We start from the raw sequence: 27,869 nt of genomic DNA, 5'->3' as shown, positions 1-27,869 counted from the left end.
GGGGCGGGGCGCGCGGGGCGCGCGGCGGGCGCGGCCCCGGGGCGGCAGAGCCGCGCTGCCGCCATGGGGTGTTAGCGCGGCCGGGCCCGCTCCGCCGGAAAGAGCCGCCACCGCCCGCCGGCCCCGCTCCGCCTCGCCTCGCTCCGCTCCTCCGCCCCGAGCCCATGAGCCTGAACGAGCACTCGATGCAGGCGCTGTCCTGGCGGAAGCTCTACCTGAGCCGAGCCAAGCTGAAAGCCTCCAGCCGCACCTCCGCGCTGCTCTCCGGCTTCGCCATGGTGAGCGCCCGGCCTGGCCCGGCGGGCGGGGGGTGGCACCGGGCGGGGAGCGCAGCCGCCGCTTCTGCTTCTCCCTCCGGAGCCTGCTGCGGTGAGGACGGGGGGGCCGGGCCCGGCGCGGCGTGCGGCACCTGGGGCGGCGGCGAGCGGGGCGGGCGCTGCCGCCGCCGCCGCCCCGGAGCGCCCGGCCCGCTCCGGGCAGCGCTCCCGGCTGCTCGCTTCGGTAGCTGGTTTGTTTTGGAGCGCTTCCTGGCACGAGCTCAGAGCTGCCTCTCGGCTTTTATCTCCGCCTGATAGTGCAAGATTTGTGTGATTGTTACATACGTTCCGCGTGGAGGATGCTCAGGAGCACAGAAGGCGCGGTGTGTGCCGTGGGCAGCTCCGCTGGCTGCGGGGGCACCGTGGCGTGTTCCGGGTGTCGGGAGCCAAGGGGCCGCGCCCGGAGCCCCGCAGCGCTGCCCGGGATGCGGCGTTTCCATCGCGCTCCTCCCTCAGACCGCACGCGTGGCTCAGCGAGGGCAGGGGCAGCTGTTGCGCTGCAGCTGCTTTTAGATAAACCAAGAAACACAACCCATTAAAGTTTGTGGTGCCGCTCAGACTCATCCATCATCAGTGCTTTGCAGTTGCGAGGTTTCTAGTTTTTATTTAAGGAAAACTTGAATGTTACTTGGAGTTTTATGCGTGATTTAGAAGCGTTTTCTTTCGAGTTTGATGTGAAGCGCAGTCTAGTTACCCGAATTATGTCATGTATGAAAGTTCCATATAATTTGAAATAAAGTAACTCACTTCCTCATCTGCCTAGACATCTGACATGCAAAGCTGCAAACGCTGCCTTTATGCAGCTGTTAAAAATGCTTCACGGATTATAAATTCGCAATTTCACTCCTCTGACTTGCTTTATTTTGATTTTCTTTTTCCCTGCTTTTAACAAACTGAGTATTTTCAGCCATTGAATCTGCTACTTTCCAGAGCCATTGTTCCAATGATGCTGTTGGAAAACACAGCAGCCTCCTGACGGTCAGATAAATGTCAGTGTCCTCCTCCAAGGGCTAAAAACAGAGCACAACTCTTCGGGAGGTGCTGGAGTGCTGCCCGGGTGACTGACAGGCGGCTGTGTTCCTGCCTTTCACTCGCTTCTCCTTGGGTAACGCTGGTGCTCACACGCCGCTTCTGATCATGAGTTCTCCTTGTTGAATTCCTGTTCTGCCATCCCTGAGCGGTTTGTGCCTGCTTGAGTCAGGCCTTTGCCTTGAGAGACAACGTGAGGAAAAATGTAGTTTGTTGGAGATTATAAATTTTCTAGGGGAAGTTGCATCTCAATGTACATGGTGTTGTTTTAAGGTCATACTTAACATCTTGAATTCCTTGGTTTTTCTCTAAATGTATGGCACGTGGACTCAAAATCCGTGGATGTATGAGGTGAGGCTTCTACTTGTTTCTTAATTCTTCTAGAATTCTAGGGGTTTAGTCTCCTGCTGTTGAAAACTGCTACTTTTGAATTTGTTATTTCAGGAAAAAGCCACTTCATTCCAATTAAGAAAATCTCTAATTGCCAGGAATGTTATATGTGAACAGTCATATTTAAGTTTTTCCAAAGAAAAAAATCCATTTTTTTTTCCTTCCTTTAACAAGTTCAGCATGGAAATCCACCCGTAGTCTCTTTGCTTTTGCACTGACAGACCTACTCCTAGTCCTATGGCTAAGTCAGAACCTAATCTTGGTTCAGAAGAGCTGAGTTAACTTTCGAGTATTTTTAGATGCCTTTTAAAAACTTTGCTGATCTTTTTAGAGTTGTCCCTCTGCCTTGAAAAGCTGGGCTGTTCTGTCACGCCTGTGCATTGTTTACTGACTGCAGTTCTTTGGCACCTGGTACTTTAATAAAATGCTGCTGAAGTACATTCTAGTCTTGCATCAAAGCTGGCAACAGCACTGAAGGGTCATTGTTCCTCTCTTTTCCTTATCAGGCAAGGAAGAAAGAGCTTAAGTGACACATCCAGGATCACCCAGTGAATTGATGGGAATTGTCAGGAGTGGACCCTGCTGGTTTCCATGCCAGTCTTTGATTAGAGTGCTTGCATCCTCTAGTAGAAGCTAAGTTTATCCCCGTTGAACTGCTCCCTTTTCATGGAGTATTTCTATGTGTAGCTGCAGCCATTTTGCAAAGTTGATTCCCTCAGGATTGGTGATGTACCCTGGTGGAATGAGGCATGCCAAAGGCAATGCATTGCTCGGGTCAGTGAGGTGGAATATGAAACGCTCAGCCAGGTTTCAAACCCTGAATTGTTTTAAGATTAAAAACCTGGTTTACAATTAGTTTTGTTTCAGAGCTCCACATCAGGATTTGCTACTATGTGTAAGCTTCACAAACAGTTGCAAGGGCTGGTGATGGCAACTGGCGTGAGAGCTGAGCTCGCCCCAGTAAACCTGAGCATTTCCTTCACTCAGGTTTCTGTGGATGCTATCATCTAGTGCAGTATGTCTGAGTGAAAATCCATGAAGTTCATAACCTCATTTAGTACACTTTTCCAATTTATGGAGCCAGCTAATAGTACAAGTCCCCCAAATTGTTAGAGGTAGAGAAAGAAATTATAGGTTGTAGGGGATGTGTAGTTCATTAAAGAATGGAGGATTCATTCCATATACTGATGGGGGCATCAGATATTTCTCACTTCTGTATTATAGCCCAGATGTTGTTGCATGATCTTCCCCCTCATGCTTGATTTATCTATTTTTATTTTTCACAGTGAATAGGCTGCTGGCAGGTTATTTTTGTTTGAACAATTATTCTGACTTGTTTGCATTATTTTGTCACCAGGGACACATAACACAGTAGCATGACAATTTTAAAATACAGGAGTCAGAAACCATAGGAAAGTTGTTAAATGCCACTAGTTATAAAACCAGAAGACTCAACAGCTCCTCCTGCCACCAATTACCAGCTTTGTGAAAATAACTGAGTCAGAACTACGGGTCTGAATTATACACTGTGGTTGGCTTCCTTATATGTAGGATTCAGAGGTTGATATTTACCAGGCAGCAGATTTATTTAAATACCTCTAGTGCTCCAAGCTGGCTGGGCTTTGTCAAGATGGGATATATATGCTTCAAATATTGAATATTATCAAAGAACTGTCAACTCTTGCCTTTGAAATATGGCCAGTATGGTCTCTTGAAGACAGCTTCATGTTCTGCAGAAGACTGGCAGCATTGTTGGATAATCTGAATTTGTACTTGCTGAATGGATTTGCTGTAAGTTACACTGTGTAGAGGGGTATTACCTCCTCAAGATGCATTTGCTCCAATCACACGGGTATTGCCTTTTCATATTTGCTAGCAAAATAAAATGAGATCCTGTATTTGTATTCCAGTGTCAGCAAATATTAATGTGTTTTGCCATTCTGCAGCATACAATAATCTGCAGAGTCAAGATCCTGGACTAATGGATGAATGATGCTTAGTTTCCCTTGTGTATGAAACCAGTAAATAAGATCATTATTTTGACTTATCTGTTTTTAATTTCCGGTGAGTTCATCTGGCTCGTGCAGAGCCTCTGTATGAGTTGTTTATAACTCTTTATGAATGGTGCAGACAGTCTGTGAGAGCCTGGCTCTGCGCCTCTGTCTCTGGAGTGAATTGTACTGTCAGGAAAATGGGGAGCCAGCCAGAGGAGCTGATTCCCAGTGATGCTCTGACACTCGGCTCATTATTGAGTTTCCTCTGTGGTCCCATAGACAAGAGTGATGGATGGGCCCTCAAAAATGCAGTTGTGATGTTTGATCAACACAGCTTTCTTTTTAGGCATTCCTGACATGCTAGACTGTATAAAATACAGTCCCAGTACAGGGTTATATTCCCACCAACCCGAGCTCAGAGGCATCTTTGTGGGGAAGGGGAGGAAGTAATTAATAAATATTATCTCGTAGATTATACGGATTTACTTGAGATGAGGCATTTTATTTCCTTTTCTCTACAGCACTGTCTACTGATCTGAAAAAATATGTAAGCCTGTGATTTTAATTTAAAAGCAGGGGCTTTATTTAAGTCACTCTGGTCTAATAAGACATGGGAGCCTTGTGAATAAGTAAGTGAAATTAATTTGGTCAGTATATTGAACTTAAAAAGAAGTTGAAGTGCAGATTTTTCTAGAGGGCAAGTTGTTAAATTTCCTGTAATATGGTAGTAATCAGGCTGCTGTGACTCTGAAATCCAGGACTGTTGAAGGCTTGACACAGTTATGTGCCAAAATTCAGTTATCTTCTAAAAACATCTGAGTGCCCACCATTTTTAGGCTTATGAGAGCTTCAGTCTTTTGTCCTGATGTCATGAGTCCTTTAGTTTTGTCAAGAAGCTGTACTTCAGATGTACAGCTTTGTCAAGAGCCGTAGTAAATCTGTCAGTCATATCTGTAGGATGATCTGAAGTTAAAGTTAGCTCTTCTTTGAACCAGGGATTAGCCCAGATGACCTCTTGAGGTGTCTTCCAGCCCGAGTTACACTGTGATCACACAGCAAGGCAGGGCACTTGCAGCACAGCAGCTGCACAGTCAAATCATGCAGCAAATGTTCAGAGAAGCTTTGAAAGTGGTGAAGGATAAGATGCTAAAAGCGTTGTATTGGAAATTGTGCAGCTACTGACAACAGTTCCTGCCCTGAGCAGCTCTTCTGAACAAGTAGAGCAGGAATATATCCTGCCTGGAACATTGGCGTGTACCTGGGAGTTCAGGCTTTGTATGAATTTGGATCATATCAGGTGACCTCATCAGGGCGCTGTTCTTGCAGGTATTACTTTACAAGAGCAGTTGTGATCTGTTTATTTTGAAATTGTAGCATGAGCAAAGGAGGGAAGAACTTTTGACACTTTGCATCACTGTTAGAAAACAGGCACAGGCCCTCGTGGTGAAAAATGAAGGTTTTGTTTTAGGTGCCTGACTCAAGCCTGGCCCAGGAAGTAAACTCAGAGCTGAAAAGAGTTGGCAGTTTTTCTGTTAGTTTACACTGAAAGAGTTCCCAAATTAGCTTTGCTGAGAGTTTGACGAGACAGCAAACATGAACTGATTTTTCACTTATGGGTCAGGTTGGGGTTACTCTGCCAGACATGAGCACAAGGAGCTCAAAATCAGATGCTTGATATCATTAGTATGGAGGTGTTGATAAATGGAAATACAAAATGTCTTCAATGTTTGGCAAACTAAATACAATCAGTTCTTAAAAGAAAATAAAGTCTTCATCTCATTAAGCTCTTTAGTGCCATGTTTATATTATCATACTAAGAACTAGGATAAAGGATTCAAGTGTCTTGTCATGCTGCATGGCTTTGAGTCTAGGCACAGCAGAAGACTTACAAGAAAAATCTTTAAGTATGAAAATTAATCCTCAGTGGTGAAGGATTGCAATTGTTCTGTGAAAAATACAGGAAGCCCAACATCCCACGAGTACATAGCGACTTAGGCAATCCTGCAGAAGAGAAACCTGACAAGCAAATGTTTATCCTCTCAATCATGAAGTTTCCCACAGCTGAAAAATGGTATTTTTAAATCCTCCAGCAAGGACTGTATATGCGTTAATATAATTTCTCGTTGAGTTTGTCAGAACACTTGGAAACTGCTTGCTAGTTGGCTGGGTTGTTAGGCTTATGACAATAAAAGCTTTCAATAAAGGAATTAAACAATTGGCAAATGGCCTCGAATGCCTGTTGAAACATGTCTGAGCAAAACCCTGGGTTGCCTTAATATATTGGGTGCATTAGTGATTAAGAGTTCTGGTGTCCTGGAACATGCATAAGAAGATGGGATCCAGGGCTAGGTTAGCTTGGCTCAGCCCCTGCAAAATAGTGAGGTTTGAATGTTCCTGCTGCTTTTGCAGCTGTCTCTGAGCCCTGGTTTCCATGCCTCCCTGCATCCATGTTACCCATGAATCTTTCTTCCTATCAGCTTGATGTGCTTCTATTTCAGATTACTGTCAGTTTTTTTACCTCTGCATTTTACCTGTATTTTGTCTGTTAAATGAGTTCCTTTGAGAAAGAGCATTGAACGTAGAGACCTTGGTGCATTATTCCCTCTTTGGAACTGTGTGTTGTCTGAAAGGCAAATGTATGAGGAAAGATAATTTCTGGAGAGCTGTTGGGATTAATGTCACTGATCAACTGCACATATGCACAAAACCAGCTGGCAGTTTTAAAACCAGCTAAAAGGCCTTCTGATTCATTTTATTTGTCAGAAATATCCCAGTTGGTTTTACTAGTTTCCTAGCGCTGTTACTTAATGCTGATTTTTTACTCCTTAGGCACAGGCATGCATGGAGATCTAAGGTTACAAGAAGGTCATGGCTGCATGTGGTAGTGGAGGGCTGGAACATCTTCATGAGTAGCCTCATCTTTGGGGGAGCAGTGATGCTTGGGAGCACTGTGTCATCTTTTCTGGAGATACTGTCTTTCCTCCAGCCTTCAGCAGGCTTGCTTGGCTGCCATTGGCATTGTGGAAACTCAGATTTTGAATCTGTGTTCCAGACAGTCTGTTTAAATACTTGATTGAAAGAATGTAGCTGAGAGCCCCATGGAAAGGTGATCTTTCTCATGAAAGGTTTCTGTACTTTAGAACTTAAACCCAAATATCCATGGGGAAAGGACCACTGAAGTTGTTTCAGGTAGTCCCCTGCCTTCACAGCCTTTCACGGATACTTCAAAAGACTTCATAAGTAAAGATCAAAATCTGCATCTTCAATATAACACAAAAGAAGAAATATTTCACTTAAAGAGTCCAAGTATGCTGTTCATAAGGGTCAGCTGTTTTGCTGGCATGAGCTGGAGGTGGCAAGGTGGTTGTGGGTTTGCTCTACAACATAACAATAAGTGTGAAAACAGTGGCCTTTGCTTGAGAGCTCAGACCTAAATTTGTACCTAATGAAGAGGATGCAGATTGACATGAAGAGAAATGTAAATACAGACTTACTTTGTTTGGATCAGATGATCTTCCAGAAACATGGTGTAAACTTTGAGAACCTATAGTCAAATAATGTAAGATGTAGGTAACTGCATCTTTCTCCCCTTTCCTTTTCAGGTGGCTATGGTGGAAGTTCAGCTTGACCCAGACCACGACTATCCTCAGGGGCTCTTGATAGCCTTCAGTGCCTGCACTACTGTGCTTGTTGCAGTTCACCTTTTTGCACTCATGATAAGTACCTGCATCCTTCCAAACATAGAGGCTGTTAGCAACGTGCATAACCTCAACTCTGTCAAGGAATCTCCTCACGAGCGCATGCACCGGCACATTGAGCTCGCATGGGCATTTTCCACTGTCATTGGGACTTTGCTCTTTCTTGCAGAAGTGGTGTTACTATGCTGGGTGAAGTTCCTTCCTTTAAAGAAGAAAACTGACAACACCCCACAGAGCAACAGTTCTACCATCACATCAGGACAGGCAGCAGCCATTGCATCGACGTCCATTATGGTGCCCTTTGGATTGATTTTCATTGTGTTTGCAGTCCACTTCTACAGGTCACTGGTGAGCCACAAAACAGACAGGCAGTTTCAGGAACTCAATGAACTTGCTGAATTTGCACGGCTCCAGGATCAGCTGGATCACAGAGGTGATGCTGTCACCTCAGCCGTCACCAATTTTGTGTAAACCTGTGCTTAAGAAAATAAATCCACTATTCTGCTTCTGCCTTATGGTGACTCCCTGTGGATGAACTGGTTGAACTGCTGATTATTGTTTATAAATATTATAAATATTGTTCTAACTCTTTAGAGAGGGAAAAGATGTTCCTTTCATACAAGTTTTGCTATCTGAAGGAATGGATGGTGGGTTGTGGCTGCACTGTGCGTGCAGCCCTCCTCCTGTGAACACTGTCTCGCATCTTTCTTGTTAATGCTGAGTGTTGGCTGTATAAATACATGGAAAATAACATTGTACATTTGGGTATTTGTTAGGAATGGATAGAGAAGTTGTGGATTTTTTTTTTCTCTGTTTATCTGATGTTGGCATTTACTAGAAGATACTGCTTGTCCTATCCATATTGCATGGCATGATACAAATTACTTGGGACATGCAGCAATTAGCGCTCGGTTTCGGTGCTAGCGCTGCTCTCCCTGGAAAGCCTGACAGATGGTAGGAGTGAAAGCTTTCCCAGCACTTTCCCCAATATGTTTTGCTGCCAAGTAATCATTACTTTGCTGATTTCTCCAGTGCCTTTTTCCCGTGGCACTTACACATTTTGTAACTTGCTAAACACCCAGGACTAGACTTACTGCGATGTGGTGTGGCCACACGAGTAGGAATGAGACTCAACTCTTCCATGGAAGAAAATAAAAGCAATAAATGTTTTAAAGTTCTCATGAGCTGGCACATATTATCTGGAGAGATAGATTTGCCTGTTTCTCTTTTAAGAATCCTTTTTCGAAAAGAAGGAACTAGATGGAAATTATCACTGGATAATTTTTTTTGCTTGAAAATCAGAACCACTGCTGGTTTTTTTCCAAGCCAAAGTAGTAATTATTTTATACTTTTATATTTAAAATATATTTTTAATAAATCCTCAGAAGCAAGCAGCAAAAGGTGCTTTTTCTGTGTTGGATTCCCAAGTAATTAGCTATGCCTTGGTCTTCCTTGTTTAGAAAAGTATTCTCCTTGTTGAAGTCTTGTATTTAATAACTCATACATATTTGCTTCCAAAGGATCTGGAAGACAACTTTTCTTGATGTATATTTATTTATGAAAGTAGGTTATTTGTAATTAATACTGCTGCTTTCTTTCAGACACCTCTGTGACAGCAAAGCTACTGTTTTCCTCTAAGCAAAAACCCCCATTTGGTCTCCTAGATAAGAGTTTTGGCCAAGAAAGGTTCCAGCAGTTGTCCTGGGCTGCTTCGGTAATTCTGGCTATGTATAGGAGTTTAATTTTTTGGAGAACAGTTCTTCTATAGAGTAGCTTTGGGCTTTAATGGGTAAAAGCTGTTTTTTGAACACAAACTGAGACACGTTTCCAGCCAATGGGGGGAAAAAAAACCAACAAACTAGCTATCACTGTGGAATAGAAACCTGGGATTTTGCCATGAGACAGGAGGGACTGTGACAGTCCAGTGGAGCCATGCCTGACAGCCTGGGCTGAATGTGGTTTCTCACACCAACCTCCACCTCAGGTTATTCCAGCATACTTGCAATCTGCACAAAGTGCCAGTGGAGTTCAGGTGCAGAGTGTGATTACTCCTGAAGCAGATGGGAACTGATCTCTCCTGTCAGCAGCACTGCAGTGCAAAGTGTTGACAATGTCACCTGTGGTGCCTTTGTATTCTAAAAACATAACTATAAAAAAAAAGCCAAAACAAAAAAACTTTGTGGTTCACAAGCAGCAAACAGCTTTCTACTTGGTGGTTTCACCTCTGAAGTGAAAGTCCTGGCATACAGAGGCCAAAGTGGATTTTCTCAGCTCTGCCATTACATACTTCAAATATATTCTATTCCTGATGTAAATCTGATGGTGAGGATTTTAACTGCAGACTCACAGGTGTTTGTTCATGGAGCACTGGAAGCATTGCTTTAGTAAAGGCAATAAGGAAGCAGCATTCCAAACCACAAAATGTTGGTAGTAGGCACAAAATGTGTTTTCTCATCCAAGACAGAACTTCACAAGTTCTGTCTTGGGGAAACAGGCCCCTAAAATCCCCCACTAAAGGCAGAAAACCTGACCTGTTATCTATACCAAAACAATTGATTGGAAGGGTGTGGTCAGGTGTAAAAATTTTACTTCTGTCTGTAAATTTTGTATTTAGAAGTTACATGGTTCTGGATGGAAGTCCAGAAAATCAGTTTTCTGAGTTTATTTTGTAAAATTTCTTTACTGTCCTGGCTAACTAGCTGAATTTTTCTTTGATTTGTGGATCTTTTACAAAGTGACTAAGAAGTGTGGGATTTTCTTGTTGTTTAAGATACACAGAATTAGAAGCTAGTGGGACATGGTTATTTTTAATTTTCTCAAGCTGGTAGGCTCTGAGCTAATGGCACTGTTATTACAGCTAATTTTCTGACTATTTTCTGCACTTTAAGCCATGATATCTAGTATGCTTTTGTCATTTTCCACCAGTGGAAATGGTCATGAAAGTTACTCCTTGGGTACCTTTGTCACTGTGTACCCAGGCAGTAACCAGACACAAACATGTGGATCTAAGCATCGAGTGCACTTAAATTTTTTTATCCCTTATTTATACTAACGATGTTAGGCATTTACCTCAATCATTGTAAACATTGGTTATTGTATATCACTTATTTGGGTATAAAATACTTTCATGGAATAAAATATACTCAATTGTTGTGGATTATTTTTTATCTAGAGGCCTTAAATAGACTTACTAACTGAAACATGATCTGTTGTAACTTCAAAAGGCATTTGGGGTCACAGGTATGTGTTGTGCTATGTTTGTGGGGAGTGGAGGACACAATTACTTTGTACTTTTCTATATGCTTTTTAAACTTATTAGAAACCCTCCTCTGAAGCAAAGGCCTTGAAACCACCAGGAGTGTGATTTTCTAGCAGGAGGAATAAGAGGAGCTGAGTAGAGTCATTCTGCCTGCCTTACAGTGTTTTGGTGCTTGTCTTTTGGGTTTTTTCCCCATTAATTATTTTTCCTTTCTTTTCCAAAATAATGGGGGTGAGAGGAGGCTACTGAGCAAAGCCACCTGCAGAGGGAAGCATACCTGAACAGCCTTGAGGGAGGGGTGAAGCAGACCACAACACGAAAGCCACGGTGTGGGTTTGACACTCAAAGGAATAAGTAACCCAGGATCGTGTTCTTACATTATTTTTTTTCTTCAATATCTGGTTATTAATTATGGCTGTCATCAAACATTTCCCGGGCCTCTGCTAAAACACCAGCTGGATCATGTAGTTCAATCTAAATAAAAAGAATACAAATCAGTTATGCAGTGTAATTGAAGAAGCTTAAGGTTTTATAGATCTTAATTTCTTGAGCACTATTGGAGAGTCTCCCACGTATCAGGACTTCAGCTCATATTGCAGCTTTTCAATTATTTAGAAACAACTACACTCCTCTAATTTTATTAGTGTGCTGAACATCACTTTATCTCCTTGAAATAGCTCTGTGTGAATGACTTTAATAAAACATACTCTTGGGCAAAAGTGGCTTTGATTTGCAGCTTGTTAGGCCTCACCTATAATTTCAATAACAGGGGTGATGGTGACAAAAGTTTATGAAAACCTGAATGCAGTTTTTCTCTTTTTATCTATTACTTCATATTCTGAGATCAACAAATAGAGATCAACCCATTTAAAGCAGAATAACAGCAGTGAAAGTTGATGCTTTTGTTTTTGCTTATAGAGCAGAAGAGAATTGGATCATCACTTGGTCTTCAGCAAGTTAAATAAACAGCCAGACTTGCACATCCTGCCTTAGTGTACCAGTAGTTCATCCCAGGCTGTTGGATTGTTGAGACTCTTCTCAGTGACCTTTGACAAACCACATATAGTAAATATTTTTAGCCACAGAAGTGCTGCTCCTTTCACTCTTTCTGCGAAATAGAGATTGTTTTTCTCTGATGGGTATTTGGGGTTTATTATTGTGCACTGCTGTGGGTGTGCTTGGTACTTACAGGATTAACTGGCTCAAAACTGTGCTTAAAGGGCCTTTGGCTATAGAAAACAGATTTGAAAAGACTGGGGCAATGAAGATGTAACAGCTGTGAGCTGTGGAAGGCTGCATGTGCCTGGTGTCACGTTGGACAGCCGTGTCCCAGAGGAAGGAGGGTGGCTTTACCTGCCACGGGGCCGTGCTATTCCCTGTGCTGCTGGAGCAGAGTGGTGAGCTGTGATTATCCAGGGTGGTTCTGCTGGCTCTTGCCAAAGGGGAGCTGCCCCAGCCCATCCTGCACAGACCATTTTGTTTCACAAATGAGGGTTCAAGCTGAGACTCTTAGGGCCAGCTCTCACTTGGAGTCACATCTGTTCACTGCTGATTCCCATTTCTTCTTCCTCCAAGGGAACAGAGCTTGGGACAGACTCCTGTCCACCAAAGTGATGTGCAAGGACCCAGTGGGTGCCAGGCTGATGGCCCAGTGTGTCTTTGTGTCTTAGCAAATCTTTGGGATGGGCCTGGCTCTTCCTCTGCTGTGTGTGTCAATCAAGGGAAAAGAGGAGCAGAGGATGTGGGCTCTAGGACACCATCTCCCCTCCCTTGGGCCCAGGTGGGAACCTGCACCCACCCCTCTGCCCCCGGGGCTGCTGGGCACAGTGGTGAGCCCCTGACTTGAGGGAGAGAGCTGCTGTTGGCCCTGCAGCTGCTCAGGTTCCTGCAGGATCTGCTCAGCCTCAGCAGCTGGGCTTGGTGAAATAATTTGTTCTTGACACAAATCCCACTATTGTCTGTGCCTCTATTGTCCCCATTTCCTTTGTGCTGCATCAGGTCTCTGAGCAGTTCTGGTGCATGAGAACTGCATTTTTTCAGATGTAGGCAATTGGGAGGCTCCAGCAGAGGCTGCATGAGCTGTTAGTCCCTATGGGGCCATTTAGGATGCTGCTGGCCAGAAGACTCTGAGCACACACCCCATGGGGGAAATCTCTTGAGAAGTGAAATGCTACCTGGAGAGCTGACCTGAGCACTTGATGAATACAAACACCAAAATTTCCAAGCAATTACCTCTGGGAGCGGAAACTGAGTAGGGTCTGGAGCATTGTCTCTGCCAAAGTCAACCAGAACTCCACACTTTGGTATATCTGCTACCCAGATGCCTTCTAGCAGCTGTCCCTTATCTAGGTAAAAGTATTTCCCTGGGCCATGCTTCTTGCCATCTTTCCAACCTCCTTCGTACCGATTTCCATTTGCTGCAATGTAAATACACAAACAGACCTTGAAATTTGCACCATTGTGTTAAGGGGTTGCGCATGAAATCAATAAACAGAGCAAACCAGCAGAGGAGATCATGTGTTTGGCTCCTCTTAGTAATTTCAAGGTGGCCGTGGTACTCTGTGTCATTTTGATTTTGCAATGCTCCATTTGCTGTGCCACAGAGGGAGAAAATGCTGCAGAAGGAGCCCACACTTGCTCACTTGAAAGCAGGACTCTGCTCACCTGCTTTATTCTCACAGTGATACTAATTTTCTGCTGTCACAAGGAGCCAGTGTGCTCAAGGTAAGGGATTGGTCAACATAAAAAATTACAGGATACAAGTTTCAGATTTGTCACTGCAACAAATCACACAGGATCTCTGGCTTGAAGAGGTTTGCTTGTCTGGGCAAGGAACAGAGCACTGATTGCTGTCCAGTCAAAATAATCTTGATTTCAAAGAATACTTTTAGTTAAGTTTTTCCTCGATGAATTACGGGGTGAGAAGTGCCGCAAGAGTCTGAACAGTTCTGGCAGTCACTTACAGGCTGTTTTTTCAGCTGTACTGCTTCTCTTGGCATTTTTCTGCAAGTTGAAAGAGGCTTTTTTTGGGCTCTCTGCTGCTCTCCAGGAATCCACCCATCCATCACTAACAGGGAAAGCAGAGCCACAAGGGGAAGAGAGCAGCCTTTTCCATGGATGCTGGTTGAGAAAGGGTATCATACCCCTGGTGATGCTGGGGCTGGGATAGATCCAGACCACCCTGCTGTGACTAGGAGAGTGCTCTGCTCACTCCTTTTCCTACATACAGTGTTTCTAAGCCCAAACCCATGGGGATTTCTGATCATATTAGTGGAAATACCTTTGAGTCTCAGCTGAACTCTGCCACTCTTCGTCACAAGAAGTGGCTGAAATACCAGGGCACCCCACACAGTGCTGCAGAGATAGATGGAGCCTGCCAGGATACTGTAAGGGAAGAGGGGAAAACCAAAAAGGCTTCTGGGCAATGTGGCTGCTGGGCTGCTCAGGCAGGGTCTGGTTTACAGGCTGGAGCTGTGGTGATGCTTATCTGCAATTTTGATCTGGTTTTGTGCTTATCTGCAACACCAAGCTGCCTTGTCCACAGCTGGGAGCAGCTCGGCTTCTGCACTCCAGCCACCAACAAGTGAGAAAACACCAAAACCACAGTCCTGGCTGCAAGGAGGGGGCAATGGACACCCTGACTGTGCTGTGGTGCCTGGCTGGTCCCATCTGCTCTCCTCCCAGAGCACCTGAGGCTGTGTTGCTCACAACCATGATCCCTGTGGATGTGAAGTGCTCTGGTACAAAGCTGTTGGGGAATAGATGTAGCAGAGGCAGCAGATCAGTGCAGTGCTCTCAGCCAAGCTCACCCTCACTGGGCATGCTGCCACTACAAGCAATTTAATCTTGAGCTGCAGCTCATCGTGACCTCCACTGAAGAACTCCTTTTCTTTCACATGGCAAAGCTGCCGGCACGTGGGCGCACTTCCAGCAGCCGAGCTGAATGCATTAAGCTTGTGGGTATGAAATAATTGCTCTGGCTAATTTTAACCAAAAGGAATCCAGCTAACAATCAGTTGCAAGCTAGGCTGGAGGCAACTGGGCTCTGAAATGGTGTATCAGCCACAGCTCAGCCTGTAGGGGCTGTTAGTTTATAACTAACAGGGCCTTTGACAGGAGCACAGCAGATCAGTGCAAGATTCCCCCTGGAAGCAGGTGCTGATTTCATCCAGATGAGCCATCGGTCCAAAGCGACTTTACAGTCAGCAGAGAGAGCACAGTCATGCATGTGGTGTGCAGAGAAGGTCAGGCTCATTCCTCCCAGCTGCTTTGCTTAGCTAATTACTAGCCTTGAGATCACTTTCAAGCAAAAAAAAAAAGATAGAATAGATGAATAATAATATAGAGATAATATTTATTCAGATGTTCTTGGAATGCCATGCCTGGTATTGCAGAGATTCTTGGGATTATTGGCTTTGGGGGAAAATGTGTTAAACTCCAAGGAAAATAAAGGGGGAAAAAATTAAATTTCTGTATTTATGCTGAGATTGGCCCTAACATTCCCAATCCATGATGTGCTTGGTGTTATTTATGGAAAAGGATTGTGTACTAATGAAACCTCCGTGTTCACAAGTCACTGTCAGAAGTAGACAGAGGGGATGGAGTGAACTCAAAAAGAAAACTATGTTGTTGTGTTTTGGTTTGTTTTGTTTTTTTTTTTTTCTCCTGTGCTGGAAACTGAACTCTTCTTTGGTATTCAGAGCTAGAAAGCCTGTCTGGCAAAGTGCCTGTCTTGAAAAGAGAGATTTGCTCTTCTCTGACCCAACAGTATATTATCTCTAACCCGAACCAACCCAGTCATTTAAATGTAAATCACAGCAAAAGTAAGCTTTCATGCGTGTGGGCTTATGGGCTTGAGCAGTGCAGTGCCGGCCCTTGCTCAGCCTGTGCTGCCTCCCGCTCCAGGGCAGGAGGGGAGGGATGACACGGAGCGGCTGCAGTCCTGCTGCAAGGCTGCAAGCACAGAAATGTGGATGGCAGAGACACCGGAGAGCAGCACGACAGCAAAGAGCTTGCAGGGGGCAGGGTGAGGGTGGTCCGTACTTACGGAGCCGCAGCAGGCCCTGCCCGTTGGGCTGATCCGTCAGCCACTGTCCCTCGTAGGTGGAGCCGTCCTTGTAGTGCATCTTTCCCCAGCCGCTCCGCAAACCATTGCTCCACTCACCCTCGTAGAGCTCCCCGTTGGGGTAAAAGAACATCCCCCGGCCCTGGACAGCAGCACAGAGATGGCTGGTTAGGAGCTGCTCTATTGAAAGGGGTCACTGTTCAATTTTGGGACATCACTTTGATAGAATATTCCTTTGTTTATTACTCTTACACATGACTGCTGGCAGCCCAGCTCCATGGCTGTTCTCGTGCTGAAGGAAATGAGATGTGGTAGTATGTGATTTTTTTTTTTTTTGGCAAACAGTTTTATTCCCTTGACAAAACCTTGGGTTTATATCTCAGTGTGTTATTATTGGCATGATTGCTGCTAATATTTAGCTAAAAGCGGGCTTTACAAGTATATAAACCTGCCTGGGAATAGGCAGCATTAAAGGATGTGTCTCTCAACACGGGGATTTCATGTCTTTCAACCATGACAACGTTTCCAGCTCAGCATGTCCCAGGCTGGGCAGCTCCATCCCTTGTTTGTTTTACATGTATGTTTGTCATTAAGAAAAGTCCAGAGGTACCCCTTGTGCCAGGGAGTGATACTAATAAGAAATATTTCTATATCACTAACACATTTTCCCATAGGAATAAAGTGTTCCTTTTTCTCTGAACAAAGAATAAAACCAGTTCTGGAAACAACTGATTTTTCTGAGTATTAATTTTATTAAACTGCATGGATGTAATGGAGAAACTTTTTTAAAGAAAACCCAACCCTAGTGATATTTGGATGTCATTATAAATCTTTCACCAAAGCTCAGTTATGGAAAATTTAACCTTAAAGAACAGGAAGGGAAACTCCCTCCAAGAGACAGGAGCCATGGAGCCACACGCCCATTAAAAGCATTGGTGGAGATGAGTTTAATTTAAGAGCAGACACAAAGACAAACACAAGGTTTCCATTGGCAGATCCAAAAACATTCCTACAAGGATTTTGCACATTACATTGCAGTCACTTCTACCAGATGACTTTCTCATTATGTTCCTTTTAGGAAAAACTGATTTATGTGACAGGCTTAATTTCCAAAAGAACTCAAGTTATCTGCCTATTATGCTGTAAAACTCCCAGAAGAAAGTGAATTTCTGTCAGTGCTTATAATACAGGTTCCTCTGACTTGTTCTAGCACAAGAGTAATGAAAGGGATGGGTGGGGAGGATTAAGAAACAGGATGTGAAACCTCCCATCATGCTTGGCCAAGCTGCAGGTGAGTCTGAGCAGTCCATCGCTCTGTGGCAGCTGGTGGGAGCTCAGGATTGTAGCCTGGTAACCAGCAGATGGGTGGGGATGACTCCCTCTCCAGGAAGGAGATGGCACTCCCATAAAAATCTTGGATTTTTAGTCTTGACCATTCAATTCAGCCTCAGTATTGCAAAAGTTAGTATTTTAAATAATTTTCTTGAACATGTGCACCCAACTCTTTCCCTGTATTTTGGGTCCCACTGCCTCACTGCTGGCAGAAAATCTCACTTACACCTCTTCGGTCATTTTCCCACCAGCCTGTGTACACCCTCCTGTATTCCTTGGTCACTGGGTCAAGAATGCTGTATGAGCCATAACCATCCCGCTTCCCAAACTTCCAGTCACCGCTGTAAATAGCTCCTGTGCTTTTCCAAATCTGGGTGCCTTTACCTGTTTAACAAACAAGAGGAATGTCAGGGAGACCATCATAGTTAGGAGAAGGGTGCACAGGACAGCCCTTCCTGCTCCATCCCAGGCAGGGCAGCACTCCCTGCACAAAGTCAGGCTTGTGTCTGGGATTCAGCTTAGCTTCCCAAGTTGGAACCATCGTTAATCTTGATCAGGGGCTTCCTGTGTGGCCTCTGCTGAATGCACTGAAATCTTTCCAAACCTCAGTTTACTGCTTGTAAACAAATCTGTCCTGCTCTGGCTGCTCCTGGCTTGGACAGGGTCTCCTTCTCCTGCTCTGTCCCCTGTGGGCCCTGCCACATCTTGGGAATAAATTAAGATTCCTGGAACCAAGTCAGGAGCTGAGAGAGCTCCAGGGACTGTGCAGCCAGGGCACATCCCAATACAGGGAGCTGACTGCAGTTTGCTGTTATTTGGAAAGGATTTTTAAACATCTGTAATAGAGATACTTCAGGTAGTTGCCCGTGAGTGCATGCAAAAGCTCTTCAAGTTACCTATTAGAAATGTTTCTGCAATTTTGCATTACATATATCAAATATATGCGTGTGTGTGTGTGTATGTGAACATATAGTCCTACATGAATGAATGTTCTTCCAGGAGCATATAGAGCACATAGAACCACTAACCACTTCCTGCCCCTAGGAACATTTGTAAGCACATCTAAGTTGCTATTTTTTCTCAAAATTATCTATCTTACCATGTTTCAAGTTGTCCAGCCATTCTCCAGTATACTGATCCCCATTTACAGCATAAATTGTGTGTCTTAATCCGCTTTTCTGGGCTTTCCTGTCCCATTCATAAAAGAGAGGGTCTCTAACCCTTGGGTACTTTATAACGGGCATACTGTTGGTATCTGGAGAAGAAAACAAATTATTATCAGCAATAAATTAGAAAGTACTAAGGCAGGTACAGGCAGAACAGTATTTGTGAGCCATGCACAGAGATACAACAAACAGGAGGCAATTGAAGATACTGAAGTACAAACTAGCACTATGTGAAAATGGGCTCATAGCATAGCCCAGCCTGTTAGGAAATGTTAATGCAGTAATGCGGTTCAGGCTCCTTTGCTGCTAAAAATATCAGTCCTCCAGCTGCCTTGTTAAAAGGGGTTGAAACCACAACGTTTCCCTCTCCCAGGAGGCTGTGGACTTGCCCAGGGCAGGCCAGGTGCTTGCTAGCCCATTAAGCTGTCAAGGGGGTGATTTCTGAGGTGACTTCACAACTGGGTTTAAAGCAGGAACAACAGGCATGGAAAGCACAGTGGGGGTGACTCGGGCGTTGGAGGCCTGGAGGGAAAGGGTCAGTGTGGGGGAAGAGGAGGGAATGGGAGATATTTTGCCTCATAAATACAGAGGACAATGGTGGAGTGCAGCATAGTGGTGGTTTCTGAGCACTGCCAATGGAACTGCTGTTGAGCACAGTGGGAATTCAGCGCAGACTCGGAGGTGAGAATGGTCTCCTATAAATCATAAACAAAAGCCTAAAGGTGGATGTAGAAACAAAAGCCAAAAGGTGGATATAGAAACAAAAGCAAGTTTCTATGAATGCCGTTAACATCCAGAGCTCGGCTGGAGCCTGGCAGGGTGGGATGCTCTCTGATTTTGTCTCCTGGGCTCCCCCTTCTGTCCTGATCCGCTGGACTGAGCCATTTCGAATGATTTTGTGTGTCTCCCTTCTCGGCAGGGCAAAGCTCTGGTTCCTGCTGTGCTGCGGGTGCCAGGGCCTTGGGAGGAGAGGGGGAAAGAAAGGTGCTTTAGATCCTTGCTAGGAAATAAAAGCTAGACATTCTAACTAAGAAAATAGTGTTAGAGTTCAACCTTAGTTCTGTATTTTCCAGCTGTGGGAAATGGTCAACAGCTATTTGGAAAGATAGCATTGCTAAATAAAAGTACTTCTGTGTCCAGACAGAGTCTTGGTTAGAGAACACCGAGGACAGGATCTGTCCCTCGGTATGGTGGAGTCACAGCCCACCACAAAGGATGTTTTTCCAGCAATGCCAATAGAACTGCTGAGTTTCTCCCTCACTTTTGCATGCTGCAGTTCCTGGAGAAGGAGGTCTTGCCAATATTTGCCACGGGCTGGAATTTTTCAGGACACTGTGCCACTCTTTGGTGGCTTGAGCCTGTCCTGCCCTCGTTGGGGAACCAGAAAAGCTGAGCTACAACAATCTGTACCCACCCTGACACTGACCATAACCTCTGAGCAGCACAAGTCTGTTTAAAGAAGTCTCTTCACTATCCCTGCCAGATGGGAGCATTACTTTTCCGCCAACACATCCCACCACTTCTTTAAGTCAAAGCTTAGGATTTACAAACCCCAGGGAGAATTCCCAGCTGCGGGGGCAGCCCCATCTGCTCGCCGTGTCCTGCGAGGCACAGCCCGCGCAGAGTACCCGAGGTAATTGCGGGCTGCGGGGAGCCGCCTTTATTTGCTGAATACCCTTCTAAATTTACGTCAGCGATGCCAGGTTTGCGCAAGTGATAACGCAGTCGGCATTCGCCTCCCTGGATGTTTTTAGCCGCCCACTCCCAAGGCTCGGGGAGGCTGGCAGCGAGAGGCAGGCGGTGCAGAGTCGTTCCTGTTGCAGCTCTCGGTGCGGAGGGCGAGACGCTGCTGCTCCCGTGCGCCTCTGCCGCGGCGCTTGGGGATGAGGCTCGTAAAGACCCTCGCGTCCCCCTCCAGACGCTGTTCTGCGACTTTGGTCGGGTCTCTGGTAAAATGCAGCTTTAGTCTGCACGGCCCTACTGGAAGCCCTTTTTTTTTTTTTTTTTTTTTTTTTTTTTTTTTTTTTTTTTTTTTTTCTGGCTTTTTGCGGAACTTCAGAGCAATGCGGGGTACCTACTTTTTCACATCTTACATCTTAATGAAGAGCAAAGAGGGAAACACACGTGTCTGCAGACTGTCCTTGGCAGAACCCTGCCTGGCATCGCACCCCCGTGCACCCGAGGGTGCCCCGGCTGAGCTCAGCCCTTGCCGTGACCCAGCACCACGGCACTGCCTGCAGCGGGGTCCCTTTGCCAGCACCCACCAGCGGAGCGGAGTCACCCCCTGCCCTCCTGGCCCCCAGGGCGCTGCCTGCGGGCGGAATGCTCAGGGCGCCTGCTGCTGCTCCTCCCCAGCGGGAGCCGGGCAGGAGGGCAGCGGTGCCGACGGGGAAAGCCCAGAGCTCGGTTTGCAGAGCACCCCGGAGCGCGGCCGCCGCTCTCCCGCCGCCCCCGAGGCCGAGGGCCGAGCCGCGGACACCGACCTGTGCTGGCGGCGGCTCGGTGCTGCCTGCGGCGGCGGGGTCGCCACAGCAACGTGCCAAACTCCAGCGCTAAGGGCCACGGCAGCGGCCCCGGGCGGGCGGAGACGCGCTGGGACACGGCATCGCACGCTGGTCCCCACGCTGAGCACCGGGGATGGAGCCGGAGCCACCGGGCGCACACAGCGCTGCGCTGCTACGTGCCCTGAGGTCGGGATGTTCCAGCAGAATAGAAAGTGCTAATAAGCAGCGAGTGTTTCACCTCTGGTTGGTCTTTCATACGGCCAGCAGCAGAAGGCTGGAAATGAAAGCACTGACTACAGCACCGATGAGTAACAAATAAATCAGCCTTGCAAATGTCAGGAGAAACAGGAGAAAGCCCTTGAAAATGCACATCAGCGGTCTTAAAGGAGAAATCTGAATAAACCTGACACTAATTCCCTCATCCATTACATCTCTTCCACAGCCATGGTGAGCAGGGATTGCCACTCTGGCCTTATGGGTGTTTGTAATCATCTTCCCTAATGGGTAATTGACTGTGCACATTTCTAATATCACACCACAGCTCTTGTACGACTCCCATGAGCCAAATGCATTTGATTGTCATCCTTTCACCACATTTTTTGTGCACAACTCTGCAGGCTATAAGTTAGAAATGTTGAGGCAGGTGGGAAATCTTGTGATGAAACAAAGCAGCTGCCTCTGTAGAGATACAACTCAGTCTTTCCTGACTTGTATTCCTTTGCCATCTTTGATATCTGTGGCATTGAATGTGGCTTAAACGTTGTGTCCACACTCAGACAGGACAGAGAATGGATTTATTCCGAGTGTGAATGTGACTAAAAGCAAATATTCCATTTCCCATGGTACCTGTAATGGCCATGGAACCAAAGGAGACAATGCCACTGCCTGGGAAATCAGGTGTAGGAAAATAAAGTGGAGGGAAGAAAGAGGTGCTCCACAACAATATGTGGAAATGATGGAAGGAGATCTGTACCAAGGGAAAATAAACACATGGAGTTTCTTGTGTTAGATTAGATGAACTGGGAAAATGGCAGCTGCTAGCAAGCATTTCTAGGGATGTAGGAGAGGCAGAACTTAAAGACTTATTTAAGCAGGAAAAAAAAAAATAAAAAAAAAAAAAAAAAAAGAGAGAGAGAAAACCATGGGAGCTGACCAAGTTAGGAAATACTTATTCAAGAGAAAATGTCTCCTGTTATTAAAAATGAGATGAAGATATCCAGGAAGGATTTATTCACAGTCCCTCATGTTAATATATTCTGGTTTGGGGCAGAGCCTAAAAATTACTGAAGACAATCATTCCTGTGTTTCACCATGGTCAGTTGTAAGGGCTGGAGTGAGGAAGAGGTTTGGGGAGGAAATAAAGAAACCCATGAGGGAGAAGAAAAAATGCTTATTGCAGCCCAAAATCTACAGCCTGAAATTACAACCAGAAATAGCCCTCTCTGGAAAAGTATTAACTATTCTTATTATTTCAGACCCTACATAGCACTGCATTTAATTGAGAGATTGGCAATTAAAATAATGAGCTAATTCAGACCATTTTACTTGCCTATTTTTAAAGGGCAAGGGCTGCCTGAGGTTTTTGAACTGCAAGTCCAAACTATGTCACACCTAACCACAGCTTCTGCTAACCAGAACTTACATATTTGAAAAGTAATATATATTTGAAAGCATAAAAAACTTTAAAAGAGTAAAAATATTTTAGCAACAGTTTAAAATTCACAAATTGGGATCAAAAATTGCCTCTGCAAAAAATCTCTGTATCTGGATATGACAGAGACTGCTGCCTCCATTTCTGGGTTGCTCATTTTAAATTCTTCTTCTCCTGGTCTCTGTGTGTTTATTTTACTTCTGTGGTCCCAGAGTGGGTTATCAGCACCCTCACAGACCCTCCTGGCCCCTCCAAGGAGGCTTCACAAAGACATTTATCTGGGAAGAGGCTGTGTGTGATTCCCATCTATGGTTTTCTTAGTTCAGATATAAACATCTGAATCATACTTAATTATTTTGTCACTTGATAATATCATTCTGTACCTTTTTGTATTACAAGGGTACAGAGTGGGAAAATAGAAGCATATTCTTCTTACAAAAAAAAAGTCAAAATTAGATCAGCTTGAAGAGAAGGTGGTGATATTTGAAGTTTTATCAGAAAGTTCTTTCCACTCACTCAAATGAAATTTTACTTAGAAAATGTCATTCCATTTTGAGAGAAGGAACCCCCTTAGTAAGTAGGAAGTGGGGGAAATTTTTGTAAAGGGTGTTAGATATATCTAGAATATATAACTGAGTCAAAGAGTGAGATATAAACTCAAACTGACCCAGAAATGTCCTAACCAAACTCTATTCCGCTCCCAAGGGCAGTAGTTTCCAGGCACAACAGTGAGGCCACTATGAAGAGTAGGGTCAAAAACTCAAGCTATGATGTGCTAGGAAGAGAATTTGGGTTTTCCTTGACACAATTCTCCTTGCTCCAGCCTTGCCAGCCAAAATTTGGGCCCAGATACCCTTCTTGGCTGTTTTGTTTCTTTTTCTTGTTTCACTCTGACAGGCACTGACCACTGACACCAAGGAACAGCAAAACCTTCGCCAGGCAGTGCCAGGGCTTCAGTTCTGCTGCTGCTTTAGTGGTCTGACAGTTGATTAAACCTTACATTTATTAAGACTGAAAGGAAGCTTTTCAATCTGTCCATGTAAATTATGCAGTAATTCAGCCCATTATTCTGCTAACACAGTTCACTGCAATGAACTCCACTTCCAGGCTGGACACACTGAAGAGCAAACCAAGCATTGGGAGTTTGTGCATGGAAACATGCCCAGAAACACCTTTCTACAGCACAGGCCTGTGACATCTGATGCACTTTTATTTTTATCACTTTTAAGGGTAGTATTGAAAAAAAAAAAAAAATTAAATATAGCCCAAGGCCCTTAGTACTCTACATCTGAAACCAATAATTTTTGCAGTGAAAGGAGACAGCTGCTACAAGCTGAGTTTGCTTGGGGAATCACCCAAGTGAAATGTCCAAACCAACTGAAAACTGTCAGAATCAATAAATTAAATTTATTCTGGGAACTTCGTAGAATAAATAGAGAAAAAGCATTTAGGGAAACATATGTTGGAATTCTTTAAAGGTGAAGAGTGTGACGACAACAACATACTGTGGAAGTGGGATGCTCAGATGTGTGTTTTATTGCTGCTATATTCAAAAGAAAAGCCAGGGAAGAGGTGGGAGGGTCTTGGACTCCAACCAAGCCTGTGTGGGTGAGCTGAAGGAGCATCCCCACCACTGTGCTCTAAAGAATTGTCATTAGCAGGATTTAGAAGGGATTGAAGTGAAATGTTTGAGGTGTAAACTTCACCTGCTTGCCTCTAGTTTGTTTAAGAGGCAGCCTTGTGGGAAAGCATTTAAAATTCTTCCCTCCTTTTTGCTGAGAGCAGCTCTCTCAAGATAAAAACCATGTTGGTTTTACATCAAAACAACCTAAAGTTAAACCCCTGGGTTATCTGGAATGTTCAGGCACTTAGATAGTCATGCAAACTGAAAGGCTGAAGTCCTGGAAGCTGACACCAGATACCCTCTCTCCAAGAGTTCGTTGCTGCAGATTTACAGGTCTTGGTCTCTGCTTAACTACCTGCAACAAGGTAGAGGTTTAAAGGTAAAGTTATGGTGTTAATTCCTGAAGTCACCCAAAGCTGAGAATTATTTACTGACCATGGAGTGCTTTGCAAGACTCTTTATATCATTAGAGGCAGATAAATTTGGCCATACTTGAGCTAATGCCTCACTTCAAGTCCTTACTTTATTCCTTAATTGTGGGATAAATCTAGATGAATACAAGATGATTCAGCAGTGTGGTTCTCCAGCTGAAACATGTGCCAAGTATTCTATTTATCACGGCTTATTGTCACCTGGTGTTAGAATAGAGACTAATCTCATTTATATTTTGTCCTTTCTGGTTTGCTGGAAAGAATCTGCATTTCTAGGATAGGGGGAAAGCATCAAAGGAAACAGCCCCAATTATCTTAAGAGGAAAGAATGAATGGAATTTGCATTAGGAATAGTCTGAAGGGTGAAGGAAAGGAGCTCACATGTGACTGTACATAGAACTATGTGTTCTCAAACAAAATCTAACACCCAGAGAACAGTCACAATTTCACTGTGATCCTTACCTTGATTTAATAACTCAATTTCTTAGATATGTTTTCTGGCAGTGAAAGGTTGGTGAGTTGGGGATTAATTAAGGTAAAGGTATATTTGCTGTGCAATGGCCTTAGGTGATCTCTGGCAGCAAAAGACAGCCATTAAAACTTGCAAGATACCTTGAAAAATGATCATAAAATATTGAAATTCAGAGGAAAAGCACCATTCCTCATGTGTTGCCACAAGTGAAAGACAGGCAAAGTGTGGGAGCCCGGAGCATCAGCTGCACAGAGCCCTGTTCCCCATCCAGGGCTGAGGGGATCACTGTTATCTCAGCTTGCTTTAGTTTTGTTCACAAAGATGTGATTGAAATAATGAGATTATACAAAGAGCTACAGCCTCCCAGGGGGTGGGGAGAGCTTACAGGTAATTCTGAAGTATTTTGTAATGATGCAAAGTTAAATAATGCAGAACCAGCTGTAAGGCCCTGCTACACTCCCATTGTTTGTGCTTAACAAAATGTTTTTGTGATTTCTTTTTGAAAGAAAATGCAGATTTCTTGGATGAATATTAATTAGCATGGCTTAGTTAAAAAGTTGAAAGAAATCTTTTGAGGTAATCATATGCACAGCCACAACATGTGTAAGAATTGTTCCTTGTCAAGAGGTGTAGGGGAGAGGTAGGAAGTTTGGGATAAATCCCTTGGTGTTCTGAGAGAGCTCTGGGGCCGGCACAGCAGGGCTCTGAGTGGGAAATGCACAACATTTCCTGCCTTTGTATGTGAAACACCAACCACAGCCCTAATGGAATGTCATCAGCCTGCAGAATTCCAGCCCAGGACAAATATTCATGCCTGATAAGAGTTTCCTTCTGCTCTTTTGAGGTTTACACATCAGCAGCGAAAGGAGTACTTCTAGGGGTTATTGACAGTTTATGATGTCTTCTAAAAGCACCTTTTCCTGAACTGACACAAGCAATCCTACAAATGTTGAAGCGTTTTTCCTTTCTGGATTCCCCAGATCTGCAGGAGGGTCAGCACTCCAACCTCAACAGCAAGGGGTAAGATACAGCTACATCTCAGGGCTGGCTCTGTGATAAACTGGGCTGACAGAGAACTGCAAAGGTGGAGGGAATGTTTTCATGTGGGAAGGAAAAATAACTTTGCTGGCAGGGACTATTCCAACCTTGTGGTGAACTGGAAAGTTTTGGCACGTATCCAGCGCAGAGTTAATGCTCTGATCCGAGATGTGATCCTCCTTCTTCTAAAGTCTGTAATCCAAAATCCAGGCCTCCTGTAACATAAAGTCCTGTTACATAGGATAATGGACAAATGCTAGAATCCAGGAAAAAAAATTAATATAACAAATTCCTGTGACATTTTTATTATGTTGATTCGTTTATTTTTCTACTTCAGGATTACCAAGACCTGCCACAACATGTGTTTGATCTCTGGACAATCATGGCTTCACTGGAGAAGCAGCAGGGACAATGCAACATCCCTGGTGGTTCTTAAACCAGCAGAAATCCGAAACCACTGCAAGTTCTGAGAGGGTTTCTCTGGAAACTGAATGCAGAAGGTCATCAACGGCATTTCAGGTCTCCACCCACAAATGTATGAAAAAAACCACACAAAAAGTCAAACAGTGGACCTAGAGAAGGACCAGGAACAGCAAGAACAATGATCTCTACACACAATATTTTTGGTTGTTTCTGTGAAATTCAAGGAAACAGGATCCTACATAGTGAAAAGACATACATAGAGAAAAGATCCTACATCATGAAAAGACAGCATTGCATTTGTGTTTTTACTTTGGCTTCATTCCTCCCCTCTCCCTTGTACCTTTTTTTTTTTTTTAATTGCTTCCTTCCCCCTTCATTTTTTCTTCCTCTTTGCCAATTTCTACCCTTGCACAAGAAACTCACAGGATGTGGTGTCAATATTTACAACTCTTCCCACCCTGCCCCAGAACATCAGGCCCAGCTCACAGCTGGCCAGCCCAGCTGCTGAGTGGGTAATTATTGTAAAAATAAAGACATCAGAAATCCTCTTGTCATCTTCTCTGATACCAAGGACCTGTGACCACGGTCCAGGCAGCTGCAGGGCTGAGCTGCCTCAGATTCAGCCACCAGGTCTCCCTGAGGGGGCTGGCCCTGTGCAGTGGAGGATTTTATCTCCACTCTCAGCTCCATGTGTGATGAACCACCCTTAAAGGGCAGGAAGATCCTTCCATGTCACACCTCGGTGCTGCCACAACACAATGGAGCTCAGGAGAGGTGCAGGGCCTGCAGGAGGTGACCGGGCAAGACGGGTGACAGCAGCCGAGCGGACCCTCCCCGTTTGAGGGGAGCTTTGGCCTCAGGAGAACACAGGCCTGAAGGGGCCGCGCCTGAGGGGACCATCACGGGAGGGGATCCCGGGATTGAGGGGGACATCACAGGAGGGGATCCCGGGGCAGAGGGGACATCACAGGAGGGGATCCCGGGTCTGAGGGGTCCATCAGGGGATGGGATCCTGGGACTGAGGGGACCATCATGGGAGGGGATCCTGGGACTGAGGGGTCCATCATGGGAGGGGATCACGGGCCTGAGGGGTCCATCATGGGAGGGGATCCCGGGACTGAGGGGGGACATCACAGGAGGGGATCCCGGGACTGAGGGGTCCATCAGGGGATGGGATCCCGGGTCTGAAGGGGCCATCACGGGAGGGGATCCCGGGACTGAGGGGGGACATCACGGGAGGGGATCCCGGGACTGAGGGGGCCATCACGGGAGATGATCCCGCACCCCGCACCTGAGGGAGCCTTGACCTGAGGGGCTCTGCGGGCCGAGGGGAGCACAGACCGCAGCGCTCCCTCACCTGCCGGGTCCCTCCCCTCAGGCGGGGGGAGTGGGGGGGGCGGGGCCGCGGCCGTGACCGCGCGCGATGACGTCAGCGGCGCAGGCGGCGCGCGGGCCCGGGGGTGCGGGCGGCGGGCG

General features: G+C 45.3%; 2 protein-coding genes across 2 annotated transcripts; one reads left to right on the top strand and one right to left on the bottom strand.

The window, feature by feature from the left end:
* The first annotated feature begins 36 nt into the window (after positions 1 to 36).
* LOC110471754 (calcium release-activated calcium channel protein 1) lies at positions 37 to 10,570 on the top strand. The gene is made up of 2 exons (XM_021532706.3): positions 37 to 278; positions 7,333 to 10,570. The coding sequence occupies exons 1-2, from the start codon at positions 165 to 167 to the stop codon at positions 7,897 to 7,899; spliced, it is 681 nt and encodes a 226-aa protein (XP_021388381.1). The 5' UTR covers positions 37 to 164; the 3' UTR covers positions 7,900 to 10,570.
* A 482-nt stretch (positions 10,571 to 11,052) lies between these two features.
* MORN3 (MORN repeat containing 3) lies at positions 11,053 to 20,935 on the bottom strand. Its single transcript, XM_021532705.3, has 6 exons — positions 20,734 to 20,935; positions 18,184 to 18,339; positions 17,311 to 17,468; positions 15,735 to 15,894; positions 12,920 to 13,104; positions 11,053 to 11,161 (listed from the first exon to the last, which is right to left on the bottom strand). Exons 2-6 carry the CDS (start codon positions 18,326 to 18,328, stop codon positions 11,093 to 11,095), a joined length of 717 nt encoding a protein of 238 aa, XP_021388380.1. The 5' UTR covers positions 18,329 to 18,339; positions 20,734 to 20,935; the 3' UTR covers positions 11,053 to 11,092.
* Positions 20,936 to 27,869: the final 6,934 nt, after the last annotated feature.

The sequence above is a fragment of the Lonchura striata genome, chromosome 18 (assembly GCF_046129695.1).
Source record: "Lonchura striata isolate bLonStr1 chromosome 18, bLonStr1.mat, whole genome shotgun sequence".
In the NCBI taxonomy this organism is placed as follows: domain Eukaryota; kingdom Metazoa; phylum Chordata; class Aves; order Passeriformes; family Estrildidae; genus Lonchura; species Lonchura striata.
Note: the sequence above shows the minus strand (reverse complement) of the source record. Positions and strands in the feature narration are given on the sequence as shown.